The 19,934-nt window shown below is 52.9% G+C and overlaps 1 protein-coding gene across 20 annotated transcripts in view; it reads left to right on the forward strand.

The window, feature by feature from the left end:
* Positions 1-19,934, forward strand: part of HSPG2 (heparan sulfate proteoglycan 2) — a gene marked incomplete at its 3' end in the record, with an annotated part of 222,752 nt that overhangs the window by 92,888 nt on the left and 109,930 nt on the right. For 18 of the 20 annotated variants that reach the window (XM_077455956.1, XM_077455958.1, XM_077455973.1 and 15 more), the window contains 1 exon segment: positions 9,282-9,359. In XM_077455956.1, the coding sequence (XP_077312082.1) occupies positions 9,282-9,359 (78 nt within the window). 20 annotated transcript variants of the gene reach the window in all.

Here is a 19,934-nt window from a genome sequence, read left to right on the forward strand (position 1 = left end):
GCCCCCCCAAAAATCTTTGGCATGTGCTTCAAATATATAAAAAAATAAAAGTAGACCAACATTTTGGGGTCTCCTGGGTCCCCTTTATCGGGGTACACAGAGGACTGCTGTCCGGGCGCTTCACATTCCTGGACTCTTTGTACACATTTTCTCCAGTGCCGCCATTTTCCTTCTCTCATCTGATGAAAATATAAAGATCATTTATGGGAGAGAAGCTCCTTACAAAGTATGAAAATGGAGGAGAAGGGTCATGGTGGAGAGGAGGAGGCTCATGGTGGAGAGGAGGAGGCTCATGGTGGAGAGGAGGAGGCTCATGGTGGAGAGGAGAAGGCTCATGGTGGAGAGGAGGACGCTCATGGTGGAGAGGAGGAGAGGAGAAGGCTCATGGTGGAGAGGAGAAGGCTCATGGTGGAGAGGAGAAGGCTCATGGTGGAGAGGAGGACGCTCATCGGTGTCTTTGACCTCCTTCTACCTTCTATGGGAAAGTTATTTTCCCTCACTGATGACTTTATTGGGTTTATCATGTTGCCGACAATGAAGATAAGAGAACCCGGACACTTCTGGACTGGGGCTCTCTGGGTCTCTCCAGGTCTCTCCAGGTCTCTCCGGGTCTCTCCTGCTCTCTCGGGGTCTCTCCATGTCTCTCCAGGTCTCTCCGGGTCTCTCCGGGTCTGTCCGGGTCTCTCGGGGTCTCTCCGGGTCTCTCCGGGTCTCTCCGGGTCTCTTCAGGTCTGTCCGGGTCTCTCGGGGTCTCTCGGGGTCTCTTCAGGTCTGTCCGGGTCTCTCGGGGTCTCTCCAGGTCTCTCTGGGTCTCTCGGGGTCTCTCCAGGTCTCTCTGGGTCTCTCCGGGTCTCTCCGGGTCTGTCCGGGTTTCTCCGGGTCTCTCCGGGTTTCTCCGGGTCTCTCCGGGTCTCTCCGGGTCTCTCCAGGTCTTTCCGGGTCTCTTCAGGTCTGTCCGGGTCTCTCGGGTATCTCCAGGTCTCTCCAGGTCTCTCCGGGTCTCTCTCGGGGCTGTCTGGGTCTCTCCAGGTCTCTCCGGGTCTCTCCAGGTCTTTCCGGGTCTCTCCAGGTCTGTCTGGGTCTCTCCGGGTCTCTCCAGGTCTTTCCGGGTCTCTTCAGGTCTGTCCGGGTCTCTCGGGTATCTCCAGGTCTCTCCAGGTCTCTCTCGGGTCTCTCCAGGTCTCTCTCGGGGATCTCTGGGTCTCTCCAGGTCTCTCCAGGTCTCTCCAGGTCTCTCCGGGTCTCTCCAGGTCTTTCCGGGTCTCTTCAGGTCTGTCCGGGTCTCTCGGGTCTCTCCAGGTCTCTCCGGGTCTCTCCAGGTCTCTCCAGGTCTCTCCGGTTCTCCGGGTCTCTCCGGGTCTCTCCAGGTCTTTCCGGGTCTCTTCAGGTCTGTCCGGGTCTCTCGGGTATCTCCAGGTCTCTCTCGGGTCTCTCCAGGTCTCTCCAGGTCTCTCCGGGTCTCTCTGGGTCTCTCCTGGTCTCTCCGGGTCTCTCCTGGTCTCTCCGGGTCTCTCCAGGTCTCTCCGGGTCTCTCCGGGTCTCTCCAGGTCTGTCCGGGTCTCTCAGGGTCTCTCAGGGTCTCTCCAGGTTTCTCTGGGTCTCTCTGGGTCTCTCCGGGCCTCTTCAGGTCTGTCCGGGTCTCTCCGGGTCTCTCGGGGTCTCTTCAGGTCTGTCCGGGTCTCTCGGGGTCTCTCCGGGTCTCTCGGGGTCTCTTCAGGTCTGTCCGGGTCTCTCTGGGTCTCTCGGGGTCTCTTCAGGTCTGTCCGGGTCTCTTCAGGTCTGTCCGGGTCTCTCCAGGTCTGTCCGGGTCTGTCCGGGTCTCTCCAGGTCTTTCCGGGTCTCTTCAGGTCTGTCCGGGTCTCTCGGGTCTCTCCGGGTCTCTCTGGGTCTCTCCAGGTCTCTCCGGGTCTGTCCGGGTCTCTCCGGGTCTCTCCAGGTCTTTCCGGGTCTCTTCAGGTCTGTCCGGGTCTCTCGGGTATCTCCGGGTCTCTCTCGGGTATCTCCGGGTCTCTCTCGGGGCTCTCTGGGTCTCTCCAGGTCTCTCCGGGTCCCTCCAGGTCTGTCCGGGTCTCTCGGGTATCTCCAGGTCTCTCCGGGTCTCTCTCGGGTCTCTCCAGGTCTCTCCGGGTCTCTCTCGGGGCTCTCCGGGTCTCTCTGGGTCTCTCTCGGGTCTCTCCGGGTCTGTCCGGGTCTCTCGGGTCTCTCCAGGTCTCTCCGGGTCTCTCGGGTCTCTCCAGGTCTCTCCGGGTCTCTCTCGGGGATCTCTGGGTCTCTCCAGGTCTCTCCGGGTCTCTCCGGGTCTCTCCAGGTCTTTCCGGGTCTCTTCAGGTCTGTCCGGGTCTCTTCAGGTCTGTCCGGGTCTCTCGGGTCTCTCCAGGTATCTCCGGGTCTCTCGGGTCTCTCCAGGTCTCTCCGGGTCTCTCTCGGGGATCTCTGGGTCTCTCCAGGTCTCTCCGGGTCTCTCCGGGTCTCTCCAGGTCTTTCCGGGTCTCTTCAGGTCTGTCCCGGTCTCTCGGGTCTCTCCGGGTCTCTCTGGGTCTCTCCAGGTCTCTCCGGGTCTCTCCAGGTCTCTCCAGGTCTCTTCAGGTCTGTCCGGGTCTCTCGGGTATCTCCGGGTCTCTCTCGGGTCTCTCCAGGTCTCTCTGGGTCTCTCCTGGTCTCTCCGGGTCTCTCCAGGTCTCTCCAGGTCTGTCCGGGTCTCTCAGGGTCTCTCCAGGTTTCTCTGGGTCTCTCCGGGTCTCTCCGGGCCTCTTCAGGTCTGTCCGGGTCTCTCTGGGTCTCTCCGGGTCTCTCGGGGTCTCTTCAGGTCTGTCCGGATCTCTCCGGGTCTCTCCAGGTCTGTCCGGGTCTCTCCAGGTCTGTCCGGGTCTCTCCAGGTCTGTCCGGGTCTGTCCGGGTCTCTCCAGGTCTTTCCGGGTCTCTTCAGGTCTGTCCGGGTCTCTCGGGTCTCTCCAGGTCTCTCCGGGTCTCTCTGGGTCTCTCCAGGTCTCTCTGGGTCTCTCCAGGTCTTTCCGGGTCTCTTCAGGTCTGTCCGGGTCTCTCGGGTATCTCCGGGTCTCTCTCGGGTCTCTCCAGGTCTCTCCGGGTCTCTCTCGGGGCTCTCTGGGTCTCTCCAGGTCTCTCCGGGTCCCTCCAGGTCTTTCCGGGTCTCTCCAGGTCTGTCCGGGTCTCTCGGGTATCTCCGGGTCTCTCTCGGGTCTCTCCAGGTCTCTCCAGGTCTCTCCGGGTCTCTCCGGGTCTCTCTCGGGGCTCTCTGGGTCTCTCTGGGTCTCTCCGGGTCTCTCCGGGTCTCTCCGGGTCTCTCCAGGTTTCTCCGGGTCTCTCGGGGTCTCTCCGGGCCTCTTCAGGTCTGTCCGGGTCTCTCGGGGTCTCTCTGGGTCTCTCGGGGTCTCTCCGGGTCTCTTCAGGTCTGTCCGGGTCTCTCAGGCTCTCTCCAGGTCTCTCCAGGTCTCTCCGGGTCTCTTCAGGTCTCTCCAGGTCTCTCCGGGTCTCTCCAGGTCTTTCCGGGTCTCTTCAGGTCTCTCCAGGTCTCTCCGGGTCTCTTCAGGTCTCTCCAGGTCTCTCCGGGTCTCTCCAGGTCTCTCCGGGTCTCTCCAGGTCTTTCCGGGTCTCTTCAGGTCTCTCCAGGTCTCTCCGGGTCTCTCCGGTAGGTTGGTTCATGCCAGTGGTTGGGTGGGTCCCTCTTATTCATTAGGTGGGTTTATCCCATTGTTTAGGGGTGTTCTTCTCATTGGTTAGGCAGGTTCATCTTATCGGTTAGGTTGGTTCAACCCAGTAGTTGGGCGGGTTCCTCCCAGTGGTTGGGTGGGTTCTTATTGGTTGGGCGGGTTCCTCCCAAGTGATTAGGTGGGTTCCTCCCAGTGGTTGGGTGGGTTCCTCCTATTGGTTAGGTAGATTCTAAAAATGACTTAGGTGTCTTCTCCAATCGGTTAGGTGACCCCCTCTAATGGATTAGATGAGGAAGATTCCTCTCATTGGTTGGTTCATCGTCTTGGTTGGTTGGGATCCTCTCATTGGTTGGTTCATCCTCTTGGTTGGTTGGGATCCTCTCATTGGTTGGTTCATCGTCTTGGTTGGTTGGGTTCCTCTCATTGGTTGGTTCATCCTCATGGTTGGTTGGGTTCCTCTCATTGGTTGGTTCATCCTCATGGTTGGTTGGGTTCCTCTCATTGGTTGGTTCATCCTCATGGTTGGTTGGGTTCCTCTCATTGGTTGGTTCATCCTCATGGTTGGTTGGGTTCCTCTCATTGGTTGGTTCATCCTCTTGGTTGGTTGGGTTCCTCTTATTGGTTGGTTCATCCTCTTGGTTGGTTGGGTTCCTCTCATTGGTTGGTTCATCCTCATGGTTGGTTGGGTTCCTCTCATTGGTTGGTTCATCCTCATGGTTGGTTGGGTTCCTCTCATTGGTTGGTTCATCCTCTTGGTTGGTTGGGTTCCTCTCATTGGTTGGTTCATCCTCTTGGTTGGTTGGGTTCCTCTCATTGGTTGGTTCATCCTCTTGGTTGGTTGGGTTCCTCTCATTGGTTGGTTCATCCTCTTGGTTGGTTGGGTTCCTCTTATTGGTTGGTTCATCCTCTTGGTTGGTTGGGTTCCTCTCATTGGTTGGTTCATCCTCTTGGTTGGTTGGGTTCCTCTCATTGGTAGGTATCTCCTATTGGTTAGGTAGGTTCTCCCATGAAGTGGGTGGCCCTTTTCCTGTAAGTTGCTCCGCTGGCAGATCCCACATTCCTCCCCTTGGAGCCGTGTGGTTTCTCCTCTCCTCCATTTCCAGTGGGCGGTCTCAGTCTGGAGGTGATGATGTCATGATGATGTCATGGCGTCAGGAGGATTTTCTTATCACTCCGTTATCAGACTTAAGCAATTAGAGGAGGAGGGATGACACGGGAGGGGGAGGGGCCCGGTGTAAACTGAATCTGGTTGTTATGGGATACGGGTGGACGTCATAGAGGATGAGGATGGGGGTGTGTGGGGGTCATTCTCCGTATTATTCCATGTCCCCTCCCCCCCCCCTCGGGTTTCCTCCCCCACACAGCTGTCTCTGGGAATGAAGATGGGAAGCCCATTGTGATCCCACATTACCAGCATTATCCATCCTGACATTCCAGCTCCGCTCACAACTGATAACTACAAGTCAATGTGCCTCTGTGTGCAGGCCTCAGTCTGCATCCACATCATACACACTCCATGTGTCCCCTCAGATCACACACTCTCCATGTGTCCCCTCCAGATCACACACACTCCATGTGTCCCCTCCAGATCACACACGCTCCATGTGTCCCCTCCAGATCACACACACTCCATGCGTCCCCTCCAGATCACACACACTCCAAGCGTCTCCTCCAGATCACACACACTCCATGCGTCTCCTCCAGATCACACACGCTCCATGCGTCCCCTCCAGATCACACACACTCCAAGCGTCTCCTCCAGATCACACACACTCCATGCGTCTCCTCCAGATCACACACACTCCATGCGTCTCCTCCAGATCACACACACTCCATGCGTCTCCTCCAGATCACACACACTCCATGTGTCTCCTCCAGATCATACACACTCCATGCGTCTCCTCCAGATCACACACACTCCATGCGTCTCCTCCAGATCACACACACTCCATGCGTCTCCTCCAGATCACACACACTCCATGTGTCTCCTCCAGATCATACACACTCCATGCGTCTCCTCCAGATCACACACACTCCATGCGTCTCCTCCAGATCACACACACTCCATGCGTCTCCTCCAGATCACACACACTCCATGCGTCTCCTCCAGATTACACACACTCCATGCGTCTCCTCCAGATCACACACACTCCATGCGTCTCCTCCAGATCACACACACTCCATGCGTCTCCTCCAGATCATACACACTCCATGCGTCTCCTCCAGATCACACACACTCCATTCGTCTCCTCCAGATCATACACACTCCATGCGTCTCCTCCAGATCACACACACTCCATGCGTCTCCTCCAGATCACACACACTCCATGCGTCTCCTCCAGATCACACACACTCCATGCGTCTCCTCCAGATCACACACACTCCAAGCATCTCCTCCAGATCACACACACTCCATGCGTCTCCTCCAGATCACACGCACTCCATGCGTCTCCTCCAGATCACACGCACTCCATGCGTCCCCTCCAGATCACACGCACTCCATGCGTCCCCCCCAGATCAAACACACTCCATGCGTCTCCTCCAGATCACACACACACTCCAAGCATCTCCTCCAGATCATGCACACTCCATGCGTCTCCTCCAGATCACACACACTCCATGCGTCTCCTCCAGATCACACACACTCCATGCGTCTCCTCCAGATCACACACACTCCATGCGTCTCCTCCAGATCACACACACTCCATGCGTCTCCTCCAGATCACACACACTCCATGCGTCTCCTCCAGATCACACACACTCCATGCGTCTCCTCCAGATCACACACACTCCATGCATCTCCTCCAGATCACACACACTCCATGCGTCTCCTCCAGATCACACACACTCCATGCGTCTCCTCCAGATCACACACACTCCATGCGTCTCCTCCAGATCACACACACTCCAAGCATCTCCTCCAGATCACACACACTCCATGCGTCTCCTCCAGATCACACACACTCCATGCGTCTCCTCCAGATCACACACACTCCATGCGTCTCCTCCAGATCACACACACTCCATGCATCTCCTCCAGATCACACACACTCCATGCGTCTCCTCCAGATCACACACACTCCATGCGTCTCCTCCAGATGATGGGGGAGGGTGATATCCTCATCCTCAGGGATGGGGGAGGGTGATATCCTCATCCTCAGGGATGGGGGAGGGTGATATCCTCAGGGATGGGGAAGGGTGATATCCTCATCCTCAGGGGTGGGGGAGGGTGATATCCTCAGGGATGGGGAAGGGTGATATCCTCATCCTCAGGGGTGGGGGAGGGTGATATCCTCATCCTCAGGGATGGGGAGGGTGATATCCTCATCCTCAGGGGTGGGGGAGGGTGATATCCTCAGGGATGGGGGAGGGTGATATCCTCAGGGATGGGGAAGGGTGATATCCTCATCCTCAGGGGTGGGGAGGGTGATATCCTCAGGGATGGGGAAGGGTGATATCCTCATCCTCAGGGGTGGGGGAGGGTGATATCCTCATCCTCAGGGATGGGGAGGGTGATATCCTCATCCTCAGGGGTGGGGGAGGGTGATATCCTCATCCTCAGGGATGGGGAGGGTGATATCCTCATCCTCAGGGATGGGGGAAGGGTGATATCCTCATCCTCAGGGATGGAGGAGGGTGATATCCTCATCCTCAGGGATGGAGGAGGGTGATATCCTCATCCTCAGGGATGGGGGAAGGGTGATATCCTCATCCTCAGGGATGGGGGAAGGGTGATATCCTCATCCTCAGGGGTGGGGGAGGGTGATATCCTCATCCTCAGGGGTGGGGGAGGGTGATATCCTCATCCTCAGGGGTGGGGGAGGGTGATATCCTCATCCTCAGGGATGGAGGAGGGTGATATCCTCATCCTCAGGGGTGGGGGAAGGGTGATATCCTCATCCTCAGGGATGGGGGAGGGTGATATCCTCATCCTCAGGGGTGGGGAGGGTGATATCCTCATCCTCAGGGGTGGGGGAGGGTGATATCCTCATCCTCAGGGATGGGGGAAGGGTGATATCCTCATCCTCAGGGATGGGGAGGGTGATATCCTCATCCTCAGGGGTGGGGGATGGTGAAAACTCAGGCTCCGCCCAGAACTAATATTTCTTAGTTTAGGTGGGTGTCGGCAGTTTGAATTGCTCCTCCTCTCTCATTCCATACCTGAGTTCCTAGCTCCGCCCACCTGACTCCGCCATGGCCAGAAGTTTTCTCTCTATTGTATTTTTCCTTCATGTTACATCATGGAATTTGCAGCTGGAGAGGGGTGGAGCTGGCGGAGAGCGGGACCCCCGGGGCCCCGGAGAGATATAGCCAGGGGGTGACTCAGCCTATAGGAATCTGCTCAGGAAACAACAAGAATCCCCATTGGATGGACTGACCAGTTCTGATGGGTTCTATGGATGGCGTTGGGTCAGTACCTGCATGGTGGGGTCAGGTTCCCATTCTGGTGTAGATTGGTATGGCGGGGACCGATCCTCCAATCACAGAGAAGATGTGTGGTCCCAGTATGGGGGTACAGAGGACCGGTATGGGGGTACAGAGGACCGGTATGGGGGTACAGAGGACCGGTATGGGGGTGCAGAGGACCGGTATGAGGGTGCAGAGGACCGGATTGGGGATACATAGACCGGTATGGGGGTGCAGAGGACCGGAATGAGGATACATAGACCGGTACGGGGGTGCAGAGGACCGGTATGGGGGTACAAAGGACCGGTATGGGGGTACAAAGGACCGGTATGGGGGTGCAGAGGACCGGAATGGGGATACATAGACCGGTATGGGGGTGCAGAGGACTGGTATGGGGGTGCAGAGGACCAGTATGGGGGGGTGCAGAGGACCGGTATGGGGATGAAGAGGACCGGTATGGGGGTGCAGAGGACCGGTATGGGGATGAAGAGGACCGGTATGGGGGTGCAGAGGACCGGTATGGGGGTGCAGAGGGCCGGTATGGGGGTGCAGAGGACCGGTATGGGGGTGCAGAGGACCGGTATGGGGATGAAGAGGACCGGTATGGGGGTGCAGAGGACCGGTATGGGGATGAAGAGGACCGGTATGGGGGTGCAGAGGACCGGTATGGGGGTGCAGAGGGCCGGTATGGGGGTGCAGAGGACCGGTATGGGGATGAAGAGGACCGGTATGGGGGTGCAGAGGACCGGTATGGGGATGAAGAGGACCGGTATGGGGGTGCAGAGGACCGGTATGGGGATGAAGAGGACCGGTATGGGGGTGCAGAGGACCGGTATGGGGGTGCAGAGGGCCGGTATGGGGGTGCAGAGGACCGGTATGGGGATGAAGAGGACCGGTATGGGGGTGCAGAGGACCGGTATGGGGGTGCAGAGGACCGGTATGGGGGTGCAGAGGGCCGGTATGGGGGTGCAGAGGACCGGTATGGGGGTGCAGAGGACCAGCTGCCATGGTGGGATTAGGGGGTCACCGGCAGCCCACCATATGGTGTATATACCGGTTCTCTTTATTGGACGTCTTGTGAAGATCTCGGTGCTGAACTGTTTCCTTTTCTCTCCTGTCTGTCTCTTCCTTCTACCCCCCCCCCCCCCCCATTGTCCCTTCTATGGACACCTCTGCTGACCCCCCCCCCACCCATCCCTTACTTAGGTTTTGCCCCGACTCGTGTAGTGCCACAACTGGCGGGTATGAGTGTGTCTGAGCAGGACCAGGAGGAACCGTTCCTGAGTAAGTCCCACTGGGGGGGGGGGCACTGCATGTCGGGGTGTAGGGGGTCCTACAACAACCACCCCTCTCCCCCCCCCCCCCCCGCTCACTGACTGCGCTTTGCATGCCGGAGTCTGAAGTGCTGTAACAGTGTGATGTGATATTGGTGGTCCTGAGCCCCCCCCCAATGCTGGGATATGAGCCGGCTGCACAGTTGCCCCCCTTTTCCCTCTGCATGTTGGTGTGTGGTGTACCCCCCCCCCCCCGTACACAGACGTGCCAGGGTGCAGGTTGCTGGTGTACGCTGCATGGGACACGCACTCCCCTCTGCACACTGCACTCATTCTTCCTGCAGGAGCTCCGCCCACACAGACACATGGCGAGATCCCCCCCCACCCTGCACACAGCATGCTGCCCCTCACCCCACTCCTCATAGCTCATACACACTGAGTTATGGAATGTCCCTGGAAGGCCGGCACCATACAATCCTCTATACTTTACCAGCCAGGTCACATAGAGGCCAACAAGGAATGTCCCTGGAAGGCAGGCACCATACAGTCCTCTATACTTTACCAGCCAGGTCACATAGAGGCCAACAAGGAATGTCCCTGGAAGGCCGGCACCATACAATCCTCTATACTTTACCAGCCAGGTCACATAGAGGCCAACAAGGAATGTCCCTGGAAGGCCGGCACCATACAATCCTCTATACTTTACCAGCCAGGTCACATAGAGGCCAACAAGGAATGTCCCTGGAAGGCCGGCACCATACAGTCCTCTATACTTTACCAGTCAGGTCACATAGAGACCAACAAGGAATGTCCCTGGAAGGCAGGCACCATACAGTCCTCTATACTTTACCAGCCAGGTCACATAGAGACCAACAAGGAATGTCCCTGGAAGGCAGGCACCATACAGTCCTCTATACTTTACCAGCCAGGTCACATAGAGACCAACAAGGAATGTCCCTGGAAGGCCGGCACCATACAATCCTCTATACTTTACCAGTCAGGTCACATAGAGACCAACAAGGAATGTCCCTGGAAGGCCGGCACCATACAGTCCTCTATACTTTACCAGCCAGGTCACATAGAGACCAACAAGGAATGTCCCTGGAAGGCCGGCACCATACAGTCCTCTATACTTTACCAGTCAGGTCACATAGAGGCCAACAAGGAATGTCCCTGGAAGGCCGGCACCATACAATCCTCTATACTTTACCAGTCAGGTCACATAGAGACCAACAAGGAATGTCCCTGGAAGGCCGGCACCATACAATCCTCTATACTTTACCAGCCAGGTCACATAGAGACCAACAAGGAATGTCCCTGGAAGGCCGGCACCATACAGTCCTCTATACTTTACCAGCCAGGTCACATAGAGACCAACAAGGAATGTCCCTGGAAGGCCGGCACCATACAGTCCTCTATACTTTACCAGTCCGGTCACATAGAGACCAACAAGGAATGTCCCTGGAAGGCCGGCACCATACAATCCTCTATACTTTACCAGTCAGGTCACATAGAGACCAACAAGGAATGTCCCTGGAAGGCCGGCACCATACAGTCCTCTATACTTTACCAGTCCGGTCACATAGAGACCAACAAGGAATGTCCCTGGAAGGCCGGCACCATACAATCCTCTATACTTTACCAGCCAGGTCACATAGAGGCCAACAAGGAATGTCCCTGGAAGGCCGGCACCATACAGTCCTCTATACTTTACCAGTCCGGTCACATAGAGACCAACAAGGAATGTCCCTGGAAGACCGGCACCATACAATCCTCTATACTTTACCAGTCAGGTCACATAGAGACCAACAAGGAATGTCCCTGGAAGGCCGGCACCATACAGTCCTCTATACTTTACCAGTCCGGTCACATAGAGACCAACAAGGAATGTCCCTGGAAGACCGGCACCATACAATCCTCTATACTTTACCAGTCAGGTCACATAGAGACCAACAAGGAATGTCCCTGGAAGGCCGGCACCATACAGTCCTCTATACTTTACCAGTCCGGTCACATAGAGACCAACAAGGAATGTCCCTGGAAGGCCGGCACCATACAATCCTCTATACTTTACCAGCCAGGTCACATAGAGGCCAACAAGGAATGTCCCTGGAAGGCCGGCACCATACAGTCCTCTATACTTTACCAGTCCGGTCACATAGAGACCAACAAGGAATGTCCCTGGAAGGCCGGCACCATACAGTCCTCTATACTTTACCAGCCAGGTCACATAGAGACCAACAAGGAATGTCCCTGGAAGGCCGGCACCATACAGTCCTCTATACTTTACCAGCCAGGTCACATAGGGGCCAACAAGGAATGTCCCTGGAAGACCGGCACCATACAATCCTCTATACTTTACCAGTCAGGTCACATAGAGACCAACAAGGAATGTCCCTGGAAGACCGGCACCATACAATCCTCTATACTTTACCAGTCAGGTCACATAGGGGCCAACAAGGAATGTCCCTGGAAGGCCGGCACCATACAATCCTCTATACTTTACCAGCCAGGTCACATAGAGGCCAACAAGGAATGTCCCTGGAAGGCCGGCACCATACAGTCCTCTATACTTTACCAGCCAGGTCACATAGAGACCAACAAGGAATGTCCCTGGAAGGCCGGCACCATACAGTCCTCTATACTTTACCAGCCAGGTCACATAGGGGCCAACAAGGAATGTCCCTGGAAGACCGGCACCATACAATCCTCTATACTTTACCAGTCAGGTCACATAGAGACCAACAAGGAATGTCCCTGGAAGACCGGCACCATACAATCCTCTATACTTTACCAGTCAGGTCACATAGGGGCCAACAAGGAATGTCCCTGGAAGGCCGGCACCATACAATCCTCTATACTTTACCAGCCAGGTCACATAGAGGCCAACAAGGAATGTCCCTGGAAGGCCGGCACCATACAGTCCTCTATACTTTACCAGCCAGGTCACATAGAGACCAACAAGGAATGTCCCTGGAAGGCCGGCACCATACAGTCCTCTATACTTTACCAGCCAGGTCACATAGGGGCCAACAAGGAATGTCCCTGGAAGACCGGCACCATACAATCCTCTATACTTTACCAGTCAGGTCACATAGGGACCAACAAGGAATGTCCCTGGAAGACCGGCACCATACAATCCTCTATACTTTACCAGTCAGGTCACATAGGGGCCAACAAGGAATGTCCCTGGAAGGCCGGCACCATACAATCCTCTATACTTTACCAGTCAGGTCACATAGGGGCCAACAAGGAATGTCCCTGGAAGGCCGGCACCATACAGTCCTCTATACTTTACCAGCCAGGTCACATAGAGGCCAACAAGGAATGTCCCTGGAAGACCGGCACCATACAATCCTCTATACTTTACCAGTCAGGTCACATAGAGACCAACAAGGAATGTCCCTGGAAGACCGGCACCATACAATCCTCTATACTTTACCAGTCAGGTCACATAGAGACCAACAAGGAATGTCCCTGGAAGACCGGCACCATACAATCCTCTATACTTTACCAGTCAGGTCACATAGAGACCAACAAGGAATGTCCCTGGAAGACCGGCACCATACAATCCTCTATACTTTACCAGTCAGGTCACATAGAGACCAACAAGGAATGTCCCTGGAAGACCGGCACCATACAGTCCTCTATACTTTACCAGTCAGGTCACATAGAGACCAACAAGGAATGTCCCTGGAAGACCGGCACCATACAATCCTCTATACTTTACCAGTCAGGTCACATAGAGACCAACAAGGAATGGTTGTAGTCATGGAGGACGCAATGGCCATTTCTTTATTAGTATGAGCTGTAACCCCTCTGGAGTTCCCCCACCTTCATAGTGATGGCCCCCACTCGTCTGATTGGCTGCTCTGGCCTCCGGCTGTCTCTATGTCCCTCCATTTCCTTCCTCAAGTATTCCAGGTTTATTTCATAACATTTGGAGCCTGAAGGGAATCTCCATAAGAGGAGTGACACCATTGTGGTAGGGAAGGGTTAAGGCCTGGAGGGTCTCCATAGGGAAGTGATACTATTGTGGTAGGGAAGGGTTAAGGCCTGGAGGGTCTTCATAGGGAAGTGACACCATTGTGGTAGGGAAGGGAAGGGTTAAGGCCTGGAGGGTCTCCATAGGGAAGTGATACTATTGTGGTAGGGAAGGGTTAAGGCCTGGAGGGTCTTCATAGGGAAGTGACACCATTGTGGTAGGGAAGGGAAGGGTTAAGGCCTGGAGGGTCTCCATAGGGAAGTGATACTATTGTGGTAGGGAAGGGTTAAGGCCTGGAGGGTCTTCATAGGGAAGTGACACCATTGTGGTAGGGAAGGGTTAAGGCCTGGAGGGTCTTCATAGGGAAGTGACACCATTGTGGTAGGGAAGGGAAGGGTTAAGGCCTGGAGGGTCTCCATAGGGAAGTGACACCATTGTGGAAGGGAAGGGTTAAGGCCTGGAGGGTCTCCATAGGGAAGTGACACCATTGTGGAAGGGAAGGGAAGGGTTAAGGCCTGGAGGATCTCCATAGGGAAGTGACACCATTTTGGTAGGGAAGGGAAGGGTTAAGGCCTGGAGGGTCTCCATAGGGAAGTGACACCATTGTGGAAGGGAAGGGTTAAGGCCTGGAGGGTCTCCATAGGGAAGTGACACCATTGTGGTAGGGAAGGGAAGGGTTAAGGCCTGGAGGGTCTCCATAGGGAAGTGACACCACTGTGGAAGGGAAGGGAAGGGTTAAGGGCTGGAGGGTCTCCATAGGGAAGTGACACCACTGTGGAAGGGAAGGGAAGGGAAGGGTTAAGGCCTGGAGGGTCTTCATAGGGAAGTGACACCATTGTGGTAGGAAAGGGAAGGGTTAAGGCCTGGAGGGTCTCCATAGGGAAGTGATACTATTGTGGTAGGGAAGGGTTAAGGCCTGGAGGGTCTTCATAGGGAAGTGACACCATTGTGGTAGGGAAGGGAAGGGTTAAGGCCTGGAGGGTCTCCATAGGGAAGTGATACTATTGTGGTAGGGAAGGGTTAAGGCCTGGAGGGTCTTCATAGGGAAGTGACACCATTGTGGTAGGGAAGGGTTAAGGCCTGGAGGGTCTCCATAGGGAAGTGACACCATTGTGGTAGGGAAGGGTTAAGGCCTGGAGGGTCTTCATAGGGAAGTGACACCATTGTGGTAGGGAAGGGAAGGGTTAAGGCCTGGAGGGTCTCCATAGGGAAGTGACACCATTGTGGAAGGGAAGGGTTAAGGCCTGGAGGGTCTCCATAGGGAAGTGACACCATTGTGGAAGGGAAGGGAAGGGAAGGGTTAAGGCCTGGAGGATCTCCATAGGGAAGTGACACCATTTTGGTAGGGAAGGGAAGGGTTAAGGCCTGGAGGGTCTCCATAGGGAAGTGACACCATTGTGGAAGGGAAGGGTTAAGGCCTGGAGGGTCTCCATAGGGAAGTGACACCATTGTGGTAGGGAAGGGAAGGGTTAAGGCCTGGAGGGTCTCCATAGGGAAGTGACACCACTGTGGAAGGGAAGGGAAGGGAAGGGTTAAGGGCTGGAGGGTCTCCATAGGGAAGTGACACCACTGTGGAAGGGAAGGGAAGGGAAGGGTTAAGGGCTGGAGGGTCTCCATAGGGAAGTGACACCACTGTGGAAGGGAAGGGAAGGGAAGGGTTAAGGGCTGGAGGGTCTCCATAGGGAAGTGACACCATTGTGGAAGGGAAGGGTTAAGGCCTGGAGGGTCTCCATACGGGAAGTGACACCACTGTGGAAGGGAAGGGAAGGGTTAAGGGCTGGAGGGAAAGGAGGATTAACTCAGAGGAAACATCGGGGGTTGAATGGGGTCTTTATATTATTTGCTGCGATTCCTTTTCATGTTGAAGAGTTGGGGGTCTGTGAAGGAGTCGCCTCCCCCACACACAGGACTTTCCTTATCTACAATTCCCACTCACTGGAGATGATTGGTGGAGAAGTAAATCTGTGATGTCATCTGTGATCCTGTATTTGTACAGCCAGACCTTGTTCTCTACAATTCCACATCTACGTCTAACCCCTTGTACACACGGCCGGAGATTCCGACGGAATGTTTCCTATCGGACCGTTTTGTCGGATATTCCGACTGTGTGTGGTCTCCATCGGACTGTTTTCCAACTTGCCGGTAAAATTTTCCTACAAAATGCTCCGATCGGACATACTCCGATCATGTGTAGCCTACTCCGACGGACAAGGTGCCACGCATGCTCAGATCAAATTCCTACACCAAAGCTATTGGCTACTAGCCTGAACGTAGTCCCGTCTAAGGAAATAACATCATCACGTTCTGAACAATCGGATTTTCCGACAACTTAGTCCGACCGTGTGTATACAACATCCCTTCCGGACCTCTTCCGGAATTAATCCGTCAGATTTGGTTGTCGGAATCTCCGACCGTGTGTACCAGGGCATAGAGTGTCTGGCCATCTTCTCTAGAAATCTCTTCTATTCTAGAGCTGATCATATTGTGTGAACCTCAGATTTCTACATTTAGAATGAGTTTCTCTTTTTTTCTTCTATTGATCTACATATCTCTATATCAGTTCATACACCAAAAACACGCCACCCAAACAACTTCTCTGCCATTTAAAGTCATGTCCAGAACAAGTATCCCTTCTCTCTCAGGTCTAGAACAAGTCCATCTTTTCTTTTGTGTCTAGAACAAGCCCATCTTCCTTGTCATGTCCAGAACAAGTCCATCTTCCTTGTCATGTCCAGAACAAGTCCATCTTCCTTGTCATGTCCAGAACAAGTCCATCTTCCTTGTCATGTCTAGAACAAGCCCATCTTCCTTGTCATGTCTAGAACAAGCCCATCTTCCTTGTCATGTCTAGAACAAGTCCATCTTCCTTGTCATGTCCAGAACAAGCCCATCTTCCTTGTCATGTCCAGAACAAGTCCATCTTCCTTGTCATGTCTAGAACAAGTCCATCTTCCTTGTCATGTCTAGAACAAGCCCATCTTCCTTGTCATGTCCAGAACAAGCCCATCTTCCTTGTCATGTCTAGAACAAGCCCATCTTCCTTGTCATGTCTAGAACAAGTCCATCTTCCTTGTCATGTCCAGAACAAGCCCATCTTCCTTGTCATGTCCAGAACAAGTCCATCTTCCTTGTCATGTCCAGAACAAGTCCATCTTCCTTGTCATGTCCAGAACAAGCCCATCTTCCTTGTCATATCTAGAACAAGCCCATCTTCCTTGTCATGTCTAGAACAAGCCCATCTTCCTTGTCATGTCCAGAACAAGTCCATCTTCCTTGTCATGTCCAGAACAAGCCCATCTTCCTTGTCATGTCTAGAACAAGTCCATCTTCCTTGTCATGTCTAGAACAAGCCCATCTTCCTTGTCATGTCCAGAACAAGCCCATCTTCCTTGTCATGTCCAGAACAAGCCCATCTTCCTTGTCATGTCCAGAACAAGCCCATCTTCCTTGTCATGTCCAGAACAAGCCCATCTTCCTTGTCATGTCTAGAACAAGCCCATCTTCCTTGTCATGTCCAGAACAAGCCCATCTTCCTTGTCATGTCCAGAACAAGTCCATCTTCCTTGTCATGTCCAGAACAAGTCCATCTTCCTTGTCATGTCCAGAACAAGCCCATCTTCCTTGTCATGTCTAGAACAAGTCCATCTTCCTTGTCATGTCCAGAACAAGCCCATCTTCCTTGTCATGTCCAGAACAAGCCCATCTTCCTTGTCATGTCTAGAACAAGCCCATCTTCCTTGTCATGTCCAGAACAAGTCCATCTTCCTTGTCATGTCCAGAACAAGCCCATCTTCCTTGTCATGTCCAGAACAAGTCCATCTTCCTTGTCATGTCTAGAACAAGTCCATCTTCCTTGTCATGTCTAGAACAAGCCCATCTTCCTTGTCATGTCCAGAACAAGCCCATCTTCCTTGTCATGTCTAGAACAAGCCCATCTTCCTTGTCATGTCTAGAACAAGTCCATCTTCCTTGTCATGTCCAGAACAAGCCCATCTTCCTTGTCATGTCCAGAACAAGTCCATCTTCCTTGTCATGTCCAGAACAAGTCCATCTTCCTTGTCATGTCCAGAACAAGCCCATCTTCCTTGTCATATCTAGAACAAGCCCATCTTCCTTGTCATGTCTAGAACAAGCCCATCTTCCTTGTCATGTCCAGAACAAGTCCATCTTCCTTGTCATGTCCAGAACAAGCCCATCTTCCTTGTCATGTCTAGAACAAGTCCATCTTCCTTGTCATGTCTAGAAAAAGCCCATCTTCCTTGTCATGTCCAGAACAAGCCCATCTTCCTTGTCATGTCCAGAACAAGCCCATCTTCCTTGTCATGTCCAGAACAAGCCCATCTTCCTTGTCATGTCCAGAACAAGCCCATCTTCCTTGTCATGTCTAGAACAAGCCCATCTTCCTTGTCATGTCCAGAACAAGCCCATCTTCCTTGTCATGTCCAGAACAAGTCCATCTTCCTTGTCATGTCCAGAACAAGTCCATCTTCCTTGTCATGTCCAGAACAAGTCCATCTTCCTTGTCATGTCCAGAACAAGCCCATCTTCCTTGTCATGTCTAGAACAAGCCCATCTTCCTTGTCATGTCTAGAACAAGCCCATCTTCCTTGTCATGTCCAGAACAAGCCCATCTTCCTTGTCATGTCTAGAACAAGCCCATCTTCCTTGTCATGTCCAGAACAAGTCCATCTTCCTTGTCATGTCTAGAACAAGTCCATCTTCCTTGTCATGTCTAGAACAAGCCCATCTTCCTTGTCATGTCTAGAACAAGTCCATCTTCCTTGTCATGTCCAGAACAAGTCCATCTTCCTTGTCATGTCTAGAACAAGTCCATCTTCCTTGTCATGTCTAGAACAAGTCCATCTTCCTTGTCATGTCTAGAACAAGTCCATCTTCCTTGTCATGTCCAGAACAAGCCCATCTTCCTTGTCATGTCCAGAACAAGCCCATCTTCCTTGTCATGTCTAGAACAAGTCCATCTTCCTTGTCATGTCTAGAACAAGTCCATCTTCCTTGTCATGTCTAGAACAAGCCCATCTTCCTTGTCATTTCTAGAACAAGTCCATCTTCCTTGTCATGTCTAGAACAAGTCCATCTTCCTTGTCATGTCCAGAACAAGCCCATCTTCCTTGTCATGTCCAGAACAAGCCCATCTTCCTTGTCATGTCTAGAACAAGTCCATCTTCCTTGTCATGTCTAGAACAAGCCCATCTTCCTTGTCATGTCTAGAACAAGTCCATCTTCCTTGTCATGTCTAGAACAAGTCCATCTTCCTTGTCATGTCTAGAACAAGCCCATCTTCCTTGTCATGTCCAGAACAAGCCCATCTTCCTTGTCATGTCCAGAACAAGTCCATCTTCCTTGTCATGTCCAGAACAAGTCCATCTTCCTTGTCATTTCTAGAACAAGTCCATCTTCCTTGTCATGTCTAGAACAAGTCCATCTTCCTTGTCATGTCTAGAACAAGTCCATCTTCCTTGTCATGTCCAGAACAAGCCCATCTTCCTTGTCATGTCCAGAACAAGCCCATCTTCCTTGTCATGTCCAGAACAAGCCCATCTTCCTTGTCATGTCCAGAACAAGCCCATCTTCCTTGTCATGTCTAGAACAAGTCCATCTTCCTTGTCATGTCTAGAACAAGCCCATCTTCCTTGTCATGTCTAGAACAAGTCCATCTTCCTTGTCATATCTAGAACAAGCCCATCTTCCTTGTCATGTCTAGAACAAGTCCATCTTCCTTGTCATTTCTAGAACAAGTCCATCTTCCTTGTCATGTCTAGAACAAGTCCATCTTCCTTGTCATGTCCAGAACAAGCCCATCTTCCTTGTCATGTCTAGAACAAGCCCATCTTCCTTGTCATGTCTAGAACAAGTCCATCTTCCTTGTCATGTCTAGAACAAGCCCATCTTCCTTGTCATGTCTAGAACAAGTCCATCTTCCTTGTCATGTCTAGAACAAGTCCATCTTCCTTGTCATGTCTAGAACAAGTCCATCTTCCTTGTCATTTCTAGAACAAGTCCATCTTCCTTGTCATGTCTAGAACAAGTCCATCTTCCTTGTCATGTCCAGAACAAGCCCATCTTCCTTGTCATGTCTAGAACAAGCCCATCTTCCTTGTCATGTCTAGAACAAGTCCATCTTCCTTGTCATGTCTAGAACAAGCCCATCTTCCTTGTCATTTCTAGAACAAGTCCATCTTCCTTGTCATGTCTAGAACAAGTCCATCTTCCTTGTCATGTCTAGAACAAGTCCATCTTCCTTGTCATGTCCAGAACAAGCCCATCTTCCTTGTCATGTCTAGAACAAGCCCATCTTCCTTGTCATGTCTAGAACAAGTCCATCTTCCTTGTCATGTCCAGAACAAGTCCATCTTCCTTGTCATGTCTAGAACAAGTCCATCTTCCTTGTCATGTCTAGAACAAGTCCTAAAGAACAAGACTGTTTTTAATACACATGGTTTTATGATATCTAGGGACACTAATCAGCTCTACAGATAGCAGGCCTTGAGCCATGACCATCCCACCTGTCAGCAGACCACACTGTACAGGGTAATGGGAAACATGTCTGCAGACCAGGACTGAGCACAAAGAAGTCATGAT

The sequence above is a fragment of the Lithobates pipiens genome, unplaced genomic scaffold (genome assembly GCF_037356315.1).
Source record: "Lithobates pipiens isolate NorthernLeopardFrog02 unplaced genomic scaffold, aLitPip1_a1.2 Scaffold_27, whole genome shotgun sequence".
Classification (NCBI taxonomy): domain Eukaryota; kingdom Metazoa; phylum Chordata; class Amphibia; order Anura; family Ranidae; genus Lithobates; species Lithobates pipiens.